At 43.1% G+C, this 17,695-nt stretch overlaps 1 protein-coding gene across 1 annotated transcript in view; it reads right to left on the reverse strand.

The window, feature by feature from the left end:
- fbn2b (fibrillin 2b) overlaps positions 1-17,695 on the reverse strand; it is a 90,128-nt gene that overhangs the window by 45,225 nt on the left and 27,208 nt on the right. The window contains 4 exon segments of the mRNA XM_063891000.1: positions 203-328; positions 4,343-4,540; positions 13,494-13,589; positions 14,266-14,361. Of these exon segments, the coding sequence (XP_063747070.1) occupies positions 203-328; positions 4,343-4,540; positions 13,494-13,589; positions 14,266-14,361 (516 nt within the window).

Genomic DNA, 17,695 nt, shown 5'->3' on the forward strand with positions numbered 1-17,695 from the left:
GTATGTTGCTACAGTGAATGTGTGTGAACCACAGCAACTGGTTTTGCTAACAATGGCTAACAAGGCGAACGTGGCTAGAGATTGGTTTTCCGTCTACTTGTACTGGAATGTGCAAATTTCGACTTCCAATGTTTTTTATAATACCCGTCCTTAATGTAGTTAAATGGGTAATTCTACCTGCTCTTTTCCAGCGGGGACTCACCTTCACACTTGTGGCTGGTTTCACTCTGACGGTGGCCGGCGGGACATTTGCACTCGTAGGATCCCACGGTGTTGATGCAGTTTCCTCCGTCACAAAGTTTTGGCACAGCCTGGCACTCGTCCACATCTAAGAGAAAGGAAGAAAAAGACATTTGTGAGAAGCTATAAGTGTGATGATTATAACTGGCATCTGTAAACCATTGGTGCAGCAACCTAAAGTATGTTGGTAATGCACCAAAGACTTCAAACATGGAGCATTCTTTAAAAAATATGATGTTTCAGGCACGCTTTCTGTCTTTGAAACACTGTTTTACATTCTTCTCGTCTACATCTTTGCGAAGGGAATGAGGTACAGGCGAGAAGTAACTTGGCATTCGTCTCTGATGTCTAATCCCACTTCTTTAAATTCCCACTTCTGCTCTTGTTTGAACAGGAAATGAGTTTTTAAATGTAGCTTTTTCCCAGCTTTCAAAGTGAGTCATTTTCCCACTTATTGGAGGTATGACGTGGGGTGAGTTACTGTAAGAATTGCCATATATCTCTGATGCTCTCGTCCTTGGATAACACATACCACAGCGGGTCACTGAGCAGGACCCTCGGAGTTGTAAATCAATCAATCTTTGACTGAAAAAATACTGTCTAGTGTTGAAAACGCTCTCTGCCAAACGGCTCAAGGAGGAAGAAAGAAAGAAAGCACCTTCCAGCCAAAATCCTGATGTGGAGCCTGGACATTTGGTTTGTGGTCAGGTGTGCTTTGTAATTCTGCCAGAGAGATGTAGCTCCAGGCTCTCGGGCGATTACATTTTTTAAGTGTGTGTGTGAAAGAAGAAACTGAAAGGGGAGAAAACATAGAAACAGGGAATCAGAGAGGACAGAAAGATGGTGGAAAAGAAAGTCAGAGAGCCGTGGAGCGAAATACAAACCAGTTACTGATGCCAGATGTATTTTGAATAATGAATTCAGACCTATTATAGCATCAGTAATACTTATTACTAACTACATCCTCATTGCCCGGAACAAATTTATAGATACACCTGGTGCCCTCCTCTAAAAATAATATACAACCTCAACTTTATTATGACTAATCAAGTAATATACATCTTTCTTTGGAGGACAAACTAAGCTATCGGCTTGTTTATGCTGCAGGGATGTCACATGTAAGTTGTTATAAGACCATAAAGTTTAGAAGGTAACTCAAAGAAAGTCACACATTATTTATAAAGCACATTTTCAAAAGGGCTGCACAGAACAGAGCAGGGAGTCCACACAAGCTTTCATAGAATAAATAAAAGAAACAACGACGTAAACGTTAACACAGATCGGCCAGATAAAGAGTCAAACTCGGATTTGAAGCATTCACTGGAGGGGGTCCATCTGATAGTGTGGGGGATGCAATAGAAAAGGCACGGCGACCAAAAAATGCCTTTGAGGTTTAGAAAAAAGTCCTCCCAAGTTTTGAGAACCAGTGGGAAAACATTAGAACATTTCTAACCAACGGAAATAAAGAACAAGTGAGATATTTTACAAAAAACCTCCATCAGTTTTACAGAATGAGCTTTAGTCAGATTGAGCAGATCCTGTCAGTGAGACAGAGGATGAAGACATCCAGGGGCCACTGACTGTCCCAGTTTTGCTCTGAGCGCACCATAACGCTCGAGTTTGGCATAATCCCCAATTTCCCATCACAAACACATCATGGTATAACGCCTTTAGCCGTGATACCGTTGAAGTGTGGCAGAGGAAAAACAAAGCGTCCCACCAGTGACGCCTCCACCATCACAGTGTGCCCGGGGTGCTGCTGAGTGTGTCCGGGCGAGGCGAGCCCGGCGGGGTTCAGTTTAACGAGGGACACGACCTCCACACATGTCATATATTGATGCAGTCTTATTGCTTAGTCTGGTCAGGGCTTATTAGAGAGGCATGCCGAGGCAGTCTGGGATACCAGCGGCAGGAATGTTGATGAAAGGAGGTGAATCCAAGTTCAGATCCATCTCAGGTTCTCTCCATTTATCTGTCTTTTGCACCAAGTGTTGTTTTTGGGAGGGAATAAGGTGCCTTTGCTATTGTGCTTTACTCTGACACCGTGCATACGTGGTTGCCCCATCCTGAAACCTCCATTGTTTGTTTTCCAAAAGCTGCAACAGGCTCAGTTTTAAAGCTAAATTTGAGATGCTAGTATCATATGAGGCTCCATAAGGTCTCTATTAGCGCCTGCTAGCTTTGTCGGGAATGCGTATCCTGAGTTATGCTGATCTTCAGAGAGCGGAAAACTCACTCGAAAAGCCAGACTCACGGGGGTCCCTTGACCTCTCACCTAAATATATCTCAATGAAAACACCTGAGAGATGCATGTGCTATGCTAATGCTAAGCAACAATACAGTTGTTTGTGTTGTTTCACCTACCCAGGAGGTTGGAAATGCATGAAGTGGCTATGTCTGGAAAACTTGTGGCTGTTTAAATCTTAATTGCATTGATTTTGGATGATATTCGTCCCAGAAATAGACCTTTCTTTCATTGAAACTTGGATAATAACAGCCTCATACAACACAAGGAGAGACTGAGGGCCCTTGGAGGGAGTCCCATCTGTACTGACAGTAAGGGGCTTCTTGAACCGTTTTCAGGACAGAATTTCCCGACATAAAATATCCACAAATTCAACGTTTCTGAATCAAATCAAAGCTTCTTTTTTCTACAGTGTTCCTTAAGGTCTTGAACTCTTTATGTTGAATTTTGACGGGTTTTATGACCATTTTATCAACGCCTGAGTGGTAAATCAAATGTGTGTAACTCAAGAAATCAACCCAATTATTGTGGCAAGAACTTATGAGACGTACTTTAGCATGATACTGTCCATCATATACTTCCATTATACTGTATGTTTAACAATAAAATGACAGATTTGTGAACCCCAACACGTGACACACAGTGCTCAGCTGTACTTAAATGAATCTTCAGGATCCCAGCTTTCAGATAATGTACACCACTTCTGCGTGACATCTACTGTTGACCTTCTATCTCCCCCTGTCTCGCCCCACTTAAGATGGGTCTGTGATTGAGGGAACAGCTGTGCAATGTTTACAGGGACATGGAGATGTATGTCCACAGCATCTGCTGAATAAGACCTTAAGAGGAAATGCAAGCTAGTATCCGTCCTACGTGTACACACCGGCCGTGTTGTTAACACTACCTCGAGGATGTTGTGGGAAGAGGAGCAGAGACGATGACAGATAAAGTAATGGTTGAACCCTTTAGCGCGGCGATGCTGTGTGTATGTATTTAAGAGACGTCTGTGTGTCCTCCTTCATCGCTGTCGAGAAGAAGTTTGTGGGTCGGGGGGTCAACGTGTCTTTGGGGCATATCTACAGTATTGGAGTTTATATAAATCTCTTTGGATAAATACAGTTAAAGGACTTCATATATTGCCTATCAATCTGTAATCTCAGGGGCTGGAAAGTGAAAAGTGCCTAAACTAAACTCCCTTGATTGGCCACATGACGCTAGCTCTAAACGGGAGTTGATATCCAATGACCCGCATGTTAATAAGCCCAACTTTAGCATGCGAGTAACATGTTTAGAGGCTGGTGCAAAAACCGCTTTCATATCCATAGCTACTGTCCCCTTACAACTGTATTAATCATTGGTCAGAATGGTTTATAACTCTGTCCGATTGCCACCGCCCGCGGGGGCAGATGCAGCAACTTGTAAGAAACAGCGTCCCTGGGCATGTTAACATTTAACCACCTATTAATGTGGCATACCCACTTAACGGGAAGAAACTCAGCTACCAGAACCCATTAACCATTTTTACCTAAACAAAACGCAACTCCAACACCAAGCGTCTAAATGAGCACTTATCGAAAACGAGCTGACGCTACATTAGTGGCCACAGCGATTTTTCTACTTCATGCTATCTGCACAGCGGAGCGTCCGGTTTAGGGCGTGCTCTCTACGAGTCATTCTAACTGACCAATGGTAATGTTTACATGGATGTATGAACTGCCCCTCAATTCTATTGGCTCTCACGGTTACAAAGAGGTGTCAATCATACATAGGCTCGGGGCTTAACAGAGAAACACACAAAAAGGGACATTAAGGAGAAAGAAAGCAAGGTGTATGTGATAGTGAGCTCTCTGATCTGACCTTGGCATGCTCCGGTGCGGATGTTGGGGATGAAGCCTCTCCTGCAGGGGTGTGGCTGGGCGGGGCACTGCTCACAGGGGTGGCCCCAGGCTCGACCAATGGTGGCGCAGCAGAGGGTCTTGGTGCAGACGATCCCGCTGAGCTGGCCCTGGCACATCTGGTTGTTCACCTGGGTGAAGCATGGCCCCGTCCTGTAGTCTGCGGAGGCAAAGAACCCTCGGTTTAGCTGGTGACTGGCGCAACATTTGATTGATGAAATGATAAAACGGTGATTCATTTCCTCAGAGAACATCTGGACGCGGGAATAAAATGAAACCAGATTTGGTGCATAGTTGAGAATTTTCCTTCTTTATGTGGAAGGCGTATTTCCTGTCATATCGTACTAACTGAGTCGGTTCTTTCTGTCTAATTTTCACAACAAAGGGAGGAATAGAGGAGTATTTCAGATGACTCAACGACCCTTAAAACACATCCTGACAGTTTGATTGCTCCGAGTGAATCAACAATTGACTCACAAAGAGGAGCACTTATAAGTATGGGTTAGTAGCAACAAGTACGAGAATGTGATGTCAGGGTATATTTTATTAAACCTGCTCAAAATAGACTGCAAAACAAATCCAGATTGTTTCTTCCCGGAGGGATTGAGCAATAGGATTTGAAGTGTTTAGTTAATAAGTACCTGAAGCATGTTCCAGAACTTTAATAAGGAGCTAAACACTGGTGGGTGTTTCTATTTCCATGGATATAAACAAGCAAGTAATAGGAATGTGGCCGTAAATATAAAATCACCTCAAGACAAATATTCAAGTTTGGAAGAAGTAAACGTTGAATATATTGGTCTTAAAATACTCCAATATAACATACAAAACTCCCAAAAATGTGTGACAGATCTCTGAAAAATTGCTTTATAAATGTATGTAAGAAATGTGTCTTAAAAATGTCTTAAAATATAAAAGTATGACTGAAAAAGTGAAGAAACAATCGCTGGAAAATGTGTAAAAAAAGGTTAAAAAAAAGTCAAATGTAAAAAAAAACCTGATTATTTAATAAACAAATAACAATTCAAAAAAATCTCATTCAGGATTAAGTCCTGAATTCAAAATGTTACTCGAGTAGAAGTGCAGAAGTATTATCAGCAAAATGTATGCAGAAGCAGCTCTTTGAAAAAGGCAGAACAGGGCCTCTGTAATTACATTCCACCACTGCAAATATTCACTCAAGCAATAAACATATTAACACATCTGTATGTCATCTTCAGGACAAGGCACAAACAAATAAGACGTCACAGGACATAAGGTACCAATAACACAAGAGAGCACAAATGTCTCATGGAAGGAACGGCAGATCCTATCTCATGGGAAAGGATGGCATCGAGGAGACATCAGAGAACACATTTAGGAGAACAAAAAGTCCTCCGTGGTCACCTTGCAGTTTGCCAGTGGCATAACCTCCTTAAACACACTTCACAGTGACCTCATGCTGCAACCGCTTCAGCAGTACGACGTTTCAATCACACACAGGCTAATAATGACGGCTTCCTTTGTGGTAGAAACTCTTATTAGGTTCCTCTGCAGTGGCGCCAAACGTAATACAGCCATTATTAAAACAGTAGATGGTTAGATTGTCACACAGCAGATGAAAGACAAAGCGCTCGGTCGGCTAGCCAAGGCTGTGACAGCGATATGCTCGGCCCTGACGGACAGAAGGGCGAGGGGAAAAGATAGGAATCAGTGTCTGCTGGGAGTCCTTCTTCAGACTTATTGGTTCCTTGTGCTACATGAAAGGGGATCGCAAAGAGTATGAGACGCAGAGAAAAAAGAGCTGGAGCAGAGTGAAGTAGGTCACAGTGAGCATGCAGAGTGCAGGTTGGAGCTCCTCCATCTGTCTTCAGTTCTCTCTGCTGCTGCAGGTCTTCCTGTCTGTCTGACTCTCGCCTGGCAGACACTTTTTGATCTTCCTTCAGCGGCATGCAGCCTCGTAGGCACTCTGCAGCGGCCATTTGTGCTCCAACCAAAATCTATCTGCATTCAAACCTTCACAAGTATCTTCAGAAGCAAAATACTTGCTGCCTCAGAAAAGTCAGAAAAAGGCTGCACAAGACTTTTCCTCTTCGGCAAACAAGATTAAAAGACCCCAACCAACTATGCTATAGTCCATCCACGAATACTCTGTTACTTCACTACCTTTTAATTCTCTATTCCGGACACTCCTTCAGCCTACAGTGTTATATTGCACAAAAACACATGCACAAATATAAAGTTTTACTTTATTTTACCGACAACAAAAGAAGACTATAGTATGTAGCGTGCATTAAAAGGTGAATAGTGCATCTGTTGGGCACTATCTCCAGCAGAAAATCAATGCTTTAGTGAGCCGTTAAAGGAACATAAGGGTGTTTTTGCAACTAACTTTAAGGAATAAGATATAGCATTTGGTTTAAAACTCGTTTGTAAATCTGTTGCTTTGGTTTTTTGTTTTCCTGGAATCCATTCGAACACTCTGGAGTATTGGCTCAAAAAATAGGACTGAAAACCGTTCAAATATACCAAAACAAACTGAGAAATAATAAGTCCCATTACCCATTTGTATGCTAACTACTTCCAGACACATGCATTTTGCTTTAATCTTAATTGTCCTGCTCTTGTTAAACATCTGCAGTCTGTCTTATTTTGGGAGTACTTAGGAAGACAAAAAGGAATTGCTCTTCCACCCCTTCGGTGTCTCCTCTTAGAGGAAATTAGACTCTCCCACATTGATCATCGAGCAGACTGTCTCGAGAGCAGCAGTGTGTACTTTAAATGCATGCGTTCTCTGTCTCTCTGTTTCAATAGGAAAACATAGCATCTGTCTGAGCTGCAGCATCGAGCCAACCCAAAGACTGGAGCAGAAGCAGTGTGTGTTTGCATGCTTTTGTGAATACATGTTTGTGTGGTTTCTCTATTTAAAGTCAGCAGACATGTGTAAGGGCAGGTTAGGACACGGGAGCAATCCAACTTCCTGATTCGGGCCTGCTGACAACATTCGGAAGTAATTTTGTCTAATTAGTGCTTAAATTGCCCCAATAGATCAGAAACATTCACCAGCTCCGCTCCTCTGTCCGCCATCCAGCTTTGAATCAGCCGCTGTCTCTCATCCAAACGTCTCCGGGTTCTCTCAACTGGCGGGATGAATAAAGCCATTTTCCTCTGATAATGAGAACTGGTCATCCTTCCGATTCAGCCAAGTTTATTCTGATTTTATTTCACAAATTCAAGCACTTTTTTTCCAGGAATGGCTGCCAGATGCCCCGTGTTTGCTTAAAGCACTCGTAACCTTTCACCCGCATCGGTCCACACAGATTACCCAGACAGACACATCAGACGACTTTACCCGGGACCGACCCTTCATTTATTTTGGAGTGAATCCAACCAAATAATAATCTAACATTGCGTGTTAACACATCAAAGGCTGTAGCTCTCTTTGCTCTGAAGAAAGTTGGATTAAAGGACGATAGAATACTGTTAGGTGAGAAAGTATTTAATCCTGTCTGGAACGTTAAGGCTTCTGGGAAAACTTTTTCCCCAAAATCCAGCTGTGGGATCGGAGAGATGGGACGGGAGCGGTGACCCGAGCACTTCAATGGAGAGAAATGGCACGAGAGACGAGGAAAAGAAATCCCATTTCACTTTCATTAATAACTGCTGAAGTACTTATGAAACTCCCCGGAGAGGAGGCCTCCGTAGATAAGCAGCTATTATCATTCATACAGACTTTTCTATGACAGGAGGCCAACAGGACAAATGGATTAGGAGAAGAAATATATATATACACGCCTCTGTGTGTGTGTGTGTGTGTGTGTGTGTGTGTGTGTGTGTGTGTGTGTGTGTGTGTGTGTGTGTGTGTGTGTGTGTGTGTGTGTGTGTGTGTGTGTGTGTGTGTGTGTGTGTGTGTGTGTGTGTGTTTAAACCGGATGTCCTCTCTAGACTTTATACAGCTGGACGATTTACTCCGAGGCCTAAACGTCATGCTGTTACTCACCTGTTCAGGAATAGCGCCACTTTCTAATTATCCTCCGTGTGTGTGTGTGTGTGTGTGTGTGTGTGTGTGTGTGTGTGTGGTGTGGTGTGGGTGTGGTGTGTGGGTGTGTGGGTGTGTGTGTGCAGACTGAGCACATGTCTGGCAGCTCTTGTGGAATTTCTGATTGCATCGCATTGTTTGTGTCCTCTCCCGAGGTGGATATAAATAAATGATCCAAATGTGTGGGCTTGTTTGTTTGTTTGTGTGTGTGTTCGTATGTGTGTGTGTGTGTGTGTGTATGTCTCAGTTTGTTTGGGATGTTTGTACTCATTAAATCCAGCCGCAGCGGCCTCAGTTAGTCTTATCTGTGCCATTATCAACAAGCTTGAAATCACTCCTTTCCTTTAGCCCTTATCGTTCCTGGAGGAGTCTGCTCCTTTCATTTCAAACACACCAAACGCAGTAAATGTTTCACACACACACACACACACATGCACACACACAAGGAGTAACAACTGTGAGAGAATGGAAATTAGAGAGATAAGCCATCTACACAGATCCAAGAGTCTGCAGCCTGTTGCTAACTGTGTGTGACGGTCACTGTAACGCTGTAGTAAAAAAAGGCGTCCAATGGATGCATTTCAGGCAGGGAGGGAGAGACATATTAGCCTTTGCCGACCATTGACCTGCACTTAAACCTATCCAGTATAACACACTGAAAAAAAAACCCCATTAAGCATAATAGGGCCTCTTTAAAAATGTTAGAAAACAGTGAAAATTCCAAGGAGACGTCATAAAAGTCAGAAGACATTCCCTTTACTATGATTTCAAACAAACAAAAGCAGAAAACATCAAACTTTGGGAGCATTTTTTGCATAATGTATCACAATACTTGCTGTCAATCAACCTAGACTTGAGTTTCTACATTCCTCTTTAAGAAAAATCCATATTCCAACCCTTGTATTGTCAAACCTATTCTGACTTCTTCAGCTACTTTCTCCTGCTTTAGGAAACCTGCCATCACGATGCAGAGGCAGACTCAGAGTCCAGGCTCCAGACTCCATCAACAACTATAGCACTCATGGGACATGTTCCTTATTCAGTGAGGGCGGGGGGGGTTTTAGAGAGTCTTTGAAGTGCTTTCTTAACTGCAGTGAGAGTAATTTGGCCCATTATTCACCGGGCCGGATCAAAGACGGCCTTCATCACCGTCCTGCTCGAGTTTTGATTTGAATAAACCGGAGCCTGGTGAATTATTCTTTCCACTTATTGTTTAGTAAACGGATCATCATAATTTAGCGGCCCAATGAAAAGCAGACACTTATAGCGGCTAGTGAAACGTGTCCTTCCTAATTACGCTTAGCGCGATGATTTCATTTGGAGCACATGACGTTGGGTGCATTTCCAGACGTGGATTAAAACTCCAAGCTGAAATTGGTATTTGATCCTTCGGGTTCATTGTGTGTCTTCCAGCAGAAATTCCTGCACATGGAAAACACACATATGGGGTCTGCATTAAGAGTCAAGCTGCATTAGTATATAATTCACGGACTCGCTGCTAATCTAATTGAGCACGGCTCCAAACTGGCTGACTGAAACCGAGTTGTCATCGGGGGATTTTTTTTTTTCCACAGAGTGACCTGATCCTGCCCCGGAGTCCCACCCTTCATCCTGTCCTGCCGTGTTCTGTCCGCTCTTATCCAGAGTCAATAGAGCAGAAATAGCACCGCTTCCTACACCTCCAGCTCCTCCGAACGGCCCTGACGTCACCGCCCGCTGGAGGGGAGAGTTTCTCCTCCGTGATTATCGCTCTATTTGCTCTGGACTGGGATGAAGGCTGGGATTGGGATTGACCAGAAAAGGCCTGTGTCTGTCCACTGAGACTGACTGGACTCAGCAGGACGAGTCAAAGCTCTGCATAAGTGGGACCAAGACCTTGTTTCACATGTCCTTATGGGCTATTCTACAGATGTAATGTCAGGAATGTGTTGGCAGTTCTTTAAGTTTTTGTAGAAAGAAACAATAATTCCTTTGGTATAATCGTTTGTCAATCCGTCTTGAAACTGCGCATGATTGGTCGCAGCCACTAATTACTCATCCCAGGATGCATTGTTTGGATTAAATCGGTTTATCCAACATCTAAAAACAACCAAATCGACTCTCAATAATCATCAAATGTCATTTTATAAGCTTCACAAAGTCTCACATAACACAGATTATGTGTTGTTTTTACAGGATACATCAAAAGACACCTGGAAATAATACAAATATGCCCCACCAGACAGTTCAAAGTTAATTTATGTCTATACACTTGCAAGAGTGAAAAAAGCGCAGCCATGTCATCAACAACATGGCCGACTTGAGGAGATTGAAGTCCAAATCGAGTCTGAAGAGTCATCAAATTTGTGACTTGAGTCCAAACCAGTGGCATACACACATCAGTAACCCCATCATCTTTGTGTACATGCATGTGAACTGATGTGAAAACTCACAGGAATGTGATTCACACACTTGGTGTTGCATATAAGGAAGCCATACTAGCATCTCTGAGAAACTGAACTCATAAAGATATGGATATAAGTAGCATGAAGACTTTGACCCAAAAGCTGCAGAATAATGGCACTCATGGTAGAGATGGTGGGATTTCATTATTTATTTAAGGATGACTTACTATCTCTTGCTAACCAGGCCCACGCTGCAAACCCCAGACACTCGAACCCAGAGGAGTTTCCCATCATGACTCCATCCCTTTCACTGGCTTCACAATCACAGTTCATCTGCAGTCTTCGCGCTGAATCATCGTAAATCCACTGACTCGTGGACTTGCACAAACTCTCAAAACCGCAATACAGTCGTAACAGTAAAGAAGCTTACACCAGGGACTCGCATTCAACTCCCAGCCAGAGCTAATATTAAAAGAGACACACTGGGGGTCATTCATCACAATTAATGAGCATCCTGCAGGATATTTCTCTCAATAATAGATATTTTTGTCAGCTTTTACAGAACTGTTTTCTGGCAAACTGAATGACAAACCTTTAAACGTCCTGTTTGCTGAAGCTGCGTTGACAAATTGCTGATTAAATTCGAATAACTGAAGTCCAACTTTATCATCCCACGCACACGGAGGCTGGGATCTTTAAAAAGTGTGCTGTCACGAACATGATTTGTTATGATTTATGAAGTTGATTTGATAAATTTAGCCCCGACTCCTCTCCTGCTGAGAGCTCACACACAAACAAAGATTTATAAGTGTTTCCCCCGAGAATACCTGCACTGGTCTGTCCGTTCCCTCAGCATGCAGAGTGTTTGTACTCCGCTCTTTGTGTACACAGCTGGGGAGTCCATTTTCATTTTCACCCTCCCTTCGTCCTCCCTCTCCTCTCTTTTCTGTCTCTGCCTGCCTATAGCTTTCTCCAGTCCTCGTCAGGAAACGTCCACGCTCGCTCTACAAAGAAAGTCTATTCTGTCAGTCCTGTGGGGATGTCAGGGGAAGGTGGAGGTGGTGGTGGGGGGTGGGTATGTATTGCCAGATGTCTTTAAGGCTCCCTCTGACAAACTCGAAAGGAAAATGAAGGCTGAAGAAGATGAGATACTGTGTGTCAAATCAGGCCTAAAAACTTGCATTTTCATCAGTGCAACAGCAGGAAAAAGAGGGAGGAGGTGAGGGTAAGGGCTAAAGGTGGCTAATGTTGGGCTATAAAGGAACTACAGCACGGTCACATGACTTCACGTCACCACCGCTAAGCTAAAGGCGGCTAATGTTGGGTTATATAGGAACTACAGCACGGTCACATGACTTCACGTCACCACCGCTAAGCTAAAGGAGGCTAATGTTGGGCTATAAAGGAACTACAGCACGGTCACATGACTTCACGTCACCACCGCTAAGCTAACGGTGGCTAATGTACGGAGTGATGACCTTTAGTAGTCTCGTTCACTTTGAGGTGAACTGAGGTAAACACATTTAGGTATTTTTCCCATCTGCCATGGGACTGCACCACCTACTTCCAACACCCCACCATCACTTCCCACCACACACATACCTCAGGCTTCTGTTCAAAGCTCAGGAGACGGACACCCACCGCCTGTCTGAGCTCACTGGGTGAAGTCATCCGTTGGAGGAGCCTGAACTCTCAGCAACTCTGACTCTGAATGTCTGGACTGATAGGTACAGCTCAGTGTGGCTGTGCTGTGCTCATGACAGCACAGCCACATCAAAGCCTCCCTGGTCTGATATCGTCCTAACATTAGTGAGTAGGGAGGAATAAGCCGAAGGAGGGTTCACTCCCAAGCTTGATAAAGGATGTCCAAGTCCAGGAATTCATGGTGGTAGGGCTGCACGATGTTGACATTGCATCATTTTGATAATGCAGTATGAAAAATGACTAATTTCCACCAGTTGACGACAAAGCAGCTTCTACCTTTAGCCAAAATTGCATTTCTTTTTTAAGACTTATTAAGAGTAATTGTGATTGGTTGTTGGCTCTGCATGCATACCCTGAAGGCCACTTATACTAGCAACAAACTATGTGTGTCAATGGAGACATTAATCGCAATAAATGATGTAATATCAATCAGACTCTTGTATATAAATCATGGAAAATGAGGCTTTACAAGTTGTCCTCCTCTATCAAACACCAAAGACATTTAGGATGGGATATTTGAGCAGATTTGTTAATGTTTAGTCCTCGTCTTGAGGCATCACGTGACGATATATCCAGCAGCCTTACACCAGGAACTTTCCTTTTTAAGAAACATTACGGTTTTTAATAACCAGTTTCTTACTTTCAAACCAGAATTGGTCATTTTTTGAAGTTCATTGTTGGGTAACAGGTTAGGGAATGTGAGCAGCTACACAAGCAGAACACAGATGCTCACTTTAGCCATATGAAATAAATATTTAGAGGTGAATTAAATATTTAGAGGTGAATTAAAGAAGCTCACAGGTAATGAGAGTTATTATCCCTAATTGCAGTTGCAGTATGGTAGCAACAGTAGGTCAAAGATACCATTAAGTTGGTCTTGCAAGATCAAAACTTGATCAAAAGGACAGTTTAATAGACAAAAGGTGTAGATCGATGTCTGTTAGGAAGCAGTAGAACCAGCAGGCCTGTACGTTGATATACAAACACAGAAGAGGACGAGCTCTCACCTCTCTCGCACTGCGGGCCAGTGAAACCGTAGACACAGGCGCATCTGTTGGGTCCGATGCAGCGACCGCCGTTCTGACAGCCGTTCTCACACACAGCTACGGGAGACCAAGGAAGTACGAGTTACCACGGAGTAAAACACATTAACACACTGACCCTAACCCTCTCCTAAAGCTTCAATGACTTTTGTATCACGCTGTTTATTGACATGTCCAACATGTGTGAGGATTCTCATTGACGACATTAGTTCTTAAGCTAATGAAACCTTCACTTCATCCTCTTCTTACATTTTCTTACCCAAAAATCATCCCAAATGCAAGCCTTCAAACCACTACACAATACTTATTAAATGCCTCCACAAAGAAGGTAATTTTCTCAGGTTAGACTGTTTGTCAGTCAGCTGAATTACAGGAAAAACTGCATGACCGATTATCCTAAAACTTAGTGGAAGGGTGAAAGAAAATACTGCATTTTGGAGCAGATACTCAAATTATGTGGGACTATGTGAGCATTACAGGTTAATCATTTGGCCCAAGTGAAGGTTTGTTCTCTTAGATAACCTTCTAGTTTAACTTTTTGATTGGAAAACACATCTTAAAGTTCTGAGTATATGGTGAAGTTGGTCTCTGCTTGGTTATGCTGCAAATAAAGGACCAATAGTCTTTGATTTAATTAGCAGTTTTCTGAAGACATTTGGTCTTTATTCTAGCAGGTGATACGGTCAATGACCCCCCCTGTGCACCAAGGTGTGCCGACTGTGCAGATTTCACTCACGTTGTCCACAGTGGTTTCCTGTGTATCCCTTTGTGCAGGAGCAGGAGTCCTCTGCACAGCTGCCTCCATTCATACACCTGACATTACAGGACTGAACTGTGGGGGGGAGAGGAGAGACAGACAGGTGTGAACAGATGCACTTCAACAATGATATGTCAAACAACACAAGCTGTAAAATAATCACAAACCACACAAGAACGGGAACTTTAAACGTGTGCTTAGTGCAACTTTTACTGGTTTTCTCGACCAAACATGACTTTTAGGAACGGGAGAATTCCTTTATGGAAGGATTGCTTCATCTTCGTTACGACCCAATCAGAAACCAGCATTTAGACTTGTTTCCAAACACCGGTGAGTTAAATTACCACGGTCACTTAAACACATTTAGAGGATTTTTCCACTCCAGTTGGGTTTGCACAACGCTGGTATTTCTTCAGCGGCTTTAGATGAACAGACAAGGCTCTAAAGGCCCCCCAGGCCACAAAAACCAAAAGCTTATCAAGCAGACCGGGGGGAGGGCATAAGTCGAGCCAGCTGTACGCTACAGTCAGGCAGGAATTTGCTGAGAGGAGAGGGAAACTGGGTGAGGGGGGAAGTACGGTACAATGGCCAAAAAAAAAATGCAAACAGGATGAACTGAGGAGTGAATGTTTGAATTTGTTGATTCTTCCTGTAATGTTTGAGGATCATGGTGGAGAACATTTAGTGTTAAGCCTTTATATTTGGTCTATTCATACAGTGTTTTTACGCAGCTCTGCAATGTTTCAAGTTGGTCAGTATGAGTTAAATTAATGCTTATAATAATGCATTTTAAAGAAGGTTTCTTGACGGCTAGAGGGGTTTCAGTATACATACATAATTTGAACAAAAGGGTACATTTAAATAATACATGTCATTTATGCAAACTTATATTTGAAGCTTATAATGTCTTAAAATTATTGGACATTTTTGGAAATGTAATTTAACATTTCCGAGTGGGTTCAACTTTCTGCTCGAGTAAAAAAATATTTAAGAATATTTTAATAAATAAGATGGAGTGTGAACATTATATGAAGTGTCAAATGTATGCATTTAATAATTTAGTTTAATGAAGATTAATTTAAAAATAGGTAGAAATTATACACACCTTTGTAATTAAAGCTAATTATGTCTTAAATAAATGTAAAAATTATTGGAAATGTAATTAAGGAACATGAACCTGTCTAAATGGAAAGGAATTGAATTGTGCAATGCATCCTCTAACCCTACCCCCAACCTCAAAAACCCACAGAACTTGTCTTAAATAGCTGCTATGGTTGTATATGTTACGGTTCTTTTCTTACAATTGATCTTCTTTGACTGTGTTTACGTATGCACCAAATACACAAAGGCCAATTCCTCGTATGTGTTGACCTACTTGGCAATAAACCTGATTCTAATTCTGTGTCTGTAAACTCGTACAGGTATTATGAAGTGCAGCAGGCGGAAAAGAGACATTGAGAAAGCCAATCTGAGAAACACAAAGCAGTGGTTTTCATACGGGAATGTAATTGTTCAGACCGGCAGATTTCTGCTGAGTTAGCCATTTACCAAACCCAAGAGGAGAGGAGAGATCTACTGTACGCCCTTAATGTTTCCTTGCTTCCTCTTTTCTCCTTTCATCCTGGCTCAAGAGGATTTTTTACTGTCCTTTAGTCTCCCTGGGCTTTCCACTTTCCTTCCTTCCTCCACTATTCCCTCAGCGCCTTTCATGCTCTTCTGTCTATAACTTAATCGTAAGTTCAACATTAATTTCCTCCCGCTCTCCGTCCGTCCGTCTGTTTATGTCTCTTTCTCCCTTTTCAACATTTCTGGCGTGCAGAGGGGAAATGACTGAGCTTCCTCGTAGCTGAGGTTGTATAATGAGAATTTCTGACTTTGCACACTATAATCCACCCACTCATTCTGACTGTACCCAAACACACTAAATATGACTCTAGACGAGTCATGACGAGTGTAAGGTAGCATTTCACAGACTTCAATTACATGAATCAAAGCACAATAGCATGCATCGTGGACCTGAATGCTCTGTAGGTGCAGTAAATGTGAGGTATAATTCACTGAAATGCATCGGAAGTCTAGAAGGAATTCCAGCAAACCTTCTCATGTGCAAAGCTTGGCAGACTCTGTGTACATATTTGGCAGAAACCACTTCTTGTCTGGATTGTGTCTCATGGCAACATGTGGTGATAAATTAAAGCAAATAGTTTGGGACGGACTTCCGGTTATGGCCGCGAGCTAGAGAGTCACGTTCAACTCCGCTCCGCTACGAACTTGAATAAATCCTGATGTAAATTGCAAAATAGACATTGAAAGAGTACAGGCGAACGTTGAGTACGACGAGGTGATGCCAAACGCTGGGAAAACGAGCAGGGACAGAGGGAAAACATCAACGCAGGCGAAGTTAACTGGCTTCGGGACGCAAAGCATGGAGCGCAGCGCTAGCAAAGAAGCTAACTCTGACGCAGCAGCTGCACCTGCAGAGCAATGTGGAAGTGAGCTCGGTGGGGCTAAAGAAGAAATACTGATGGCAATTAACAGCCTAAGGTCCGACTTTTCGACCAGATTGGATGGCATTCTGACCGCAGTTGAAGAAACTAAGAAAGAACTGGTTGATTGTTCGGAAAGAGTGACGGAGGCGGAGATACGGCTGTCCACAGTGGAAGACGAGCAAGCTAAGTTAAAAGAGACGGTTCAGACGCTGGAAAAATGGAACAAAACCCTGGAAGATAAAGTTATCGACATGGAAACGAGATCACGGCTGAACAATCTGAGGTTAGTAAACCTGCCCGAGGGAGCGGAGGCCCCGGATACCTGCTCATTTCTGGAGAGCTGGCTGCCGGAGGTGCTAGATTTGGCTCCTCTACGAAGCCCGATAGTGTTGGAAAGAGCGCACCGAGTCGGACCGAGACGGGACACTGAAGACCCACCGAGAACTTTAATAATGAAGTTTCAGAACTACAAGCAGAAAATACTTGTGATGAAAGCAGCCAGGTCGAAGAAAGATGTCCTTTACAAGAACAAGCACGTCCGATTCTACAACGACCTGGCGACTGAAGTGCACAGACAACGGAAAAAGTATGACACAGTGCGACAGCAGCTGCGGAGCCTGGGACTTCGTCACGGCATAACACACCCAGCTAAGTTGGTGGTGACTTACAGAGAGCGAACGCACACCTTCAACACACCGACGGAGGCGCAGGAGTTTGTAAACAAGATCAAAGAAGAAGCTGGAGGAATGAATGAAGAGAACTGAGTGACAGTTGCTGAGCGCACAATGTAAGTTAAATAACGGCAGGTGTAGGATCATATGCATGGTAAGAGGGACTGTACAGTAAGATCATTTTTGATCTCTTCTTGACCGAGAGTTGCCCTCAATTTTATTTTCATTTATGGTGAGACTCTATTGAGT

This window comes from Eleginops maclovinus, chromosome 9, assembly GCF_036324505.1.
Source record: "Eleginops maclovinus isolate JMC-PN-2008 ecotype Puerto Natales chromosome 9, JC_Emac_rtc_rv5, whole genome shotgun sequence".
Lineage (NCBI taxonomy): Eukaryota > Metazoa > Chordata > Actinopteri > Perciformes > Eleginopidae > Eleginops > Eleginops maclovinus.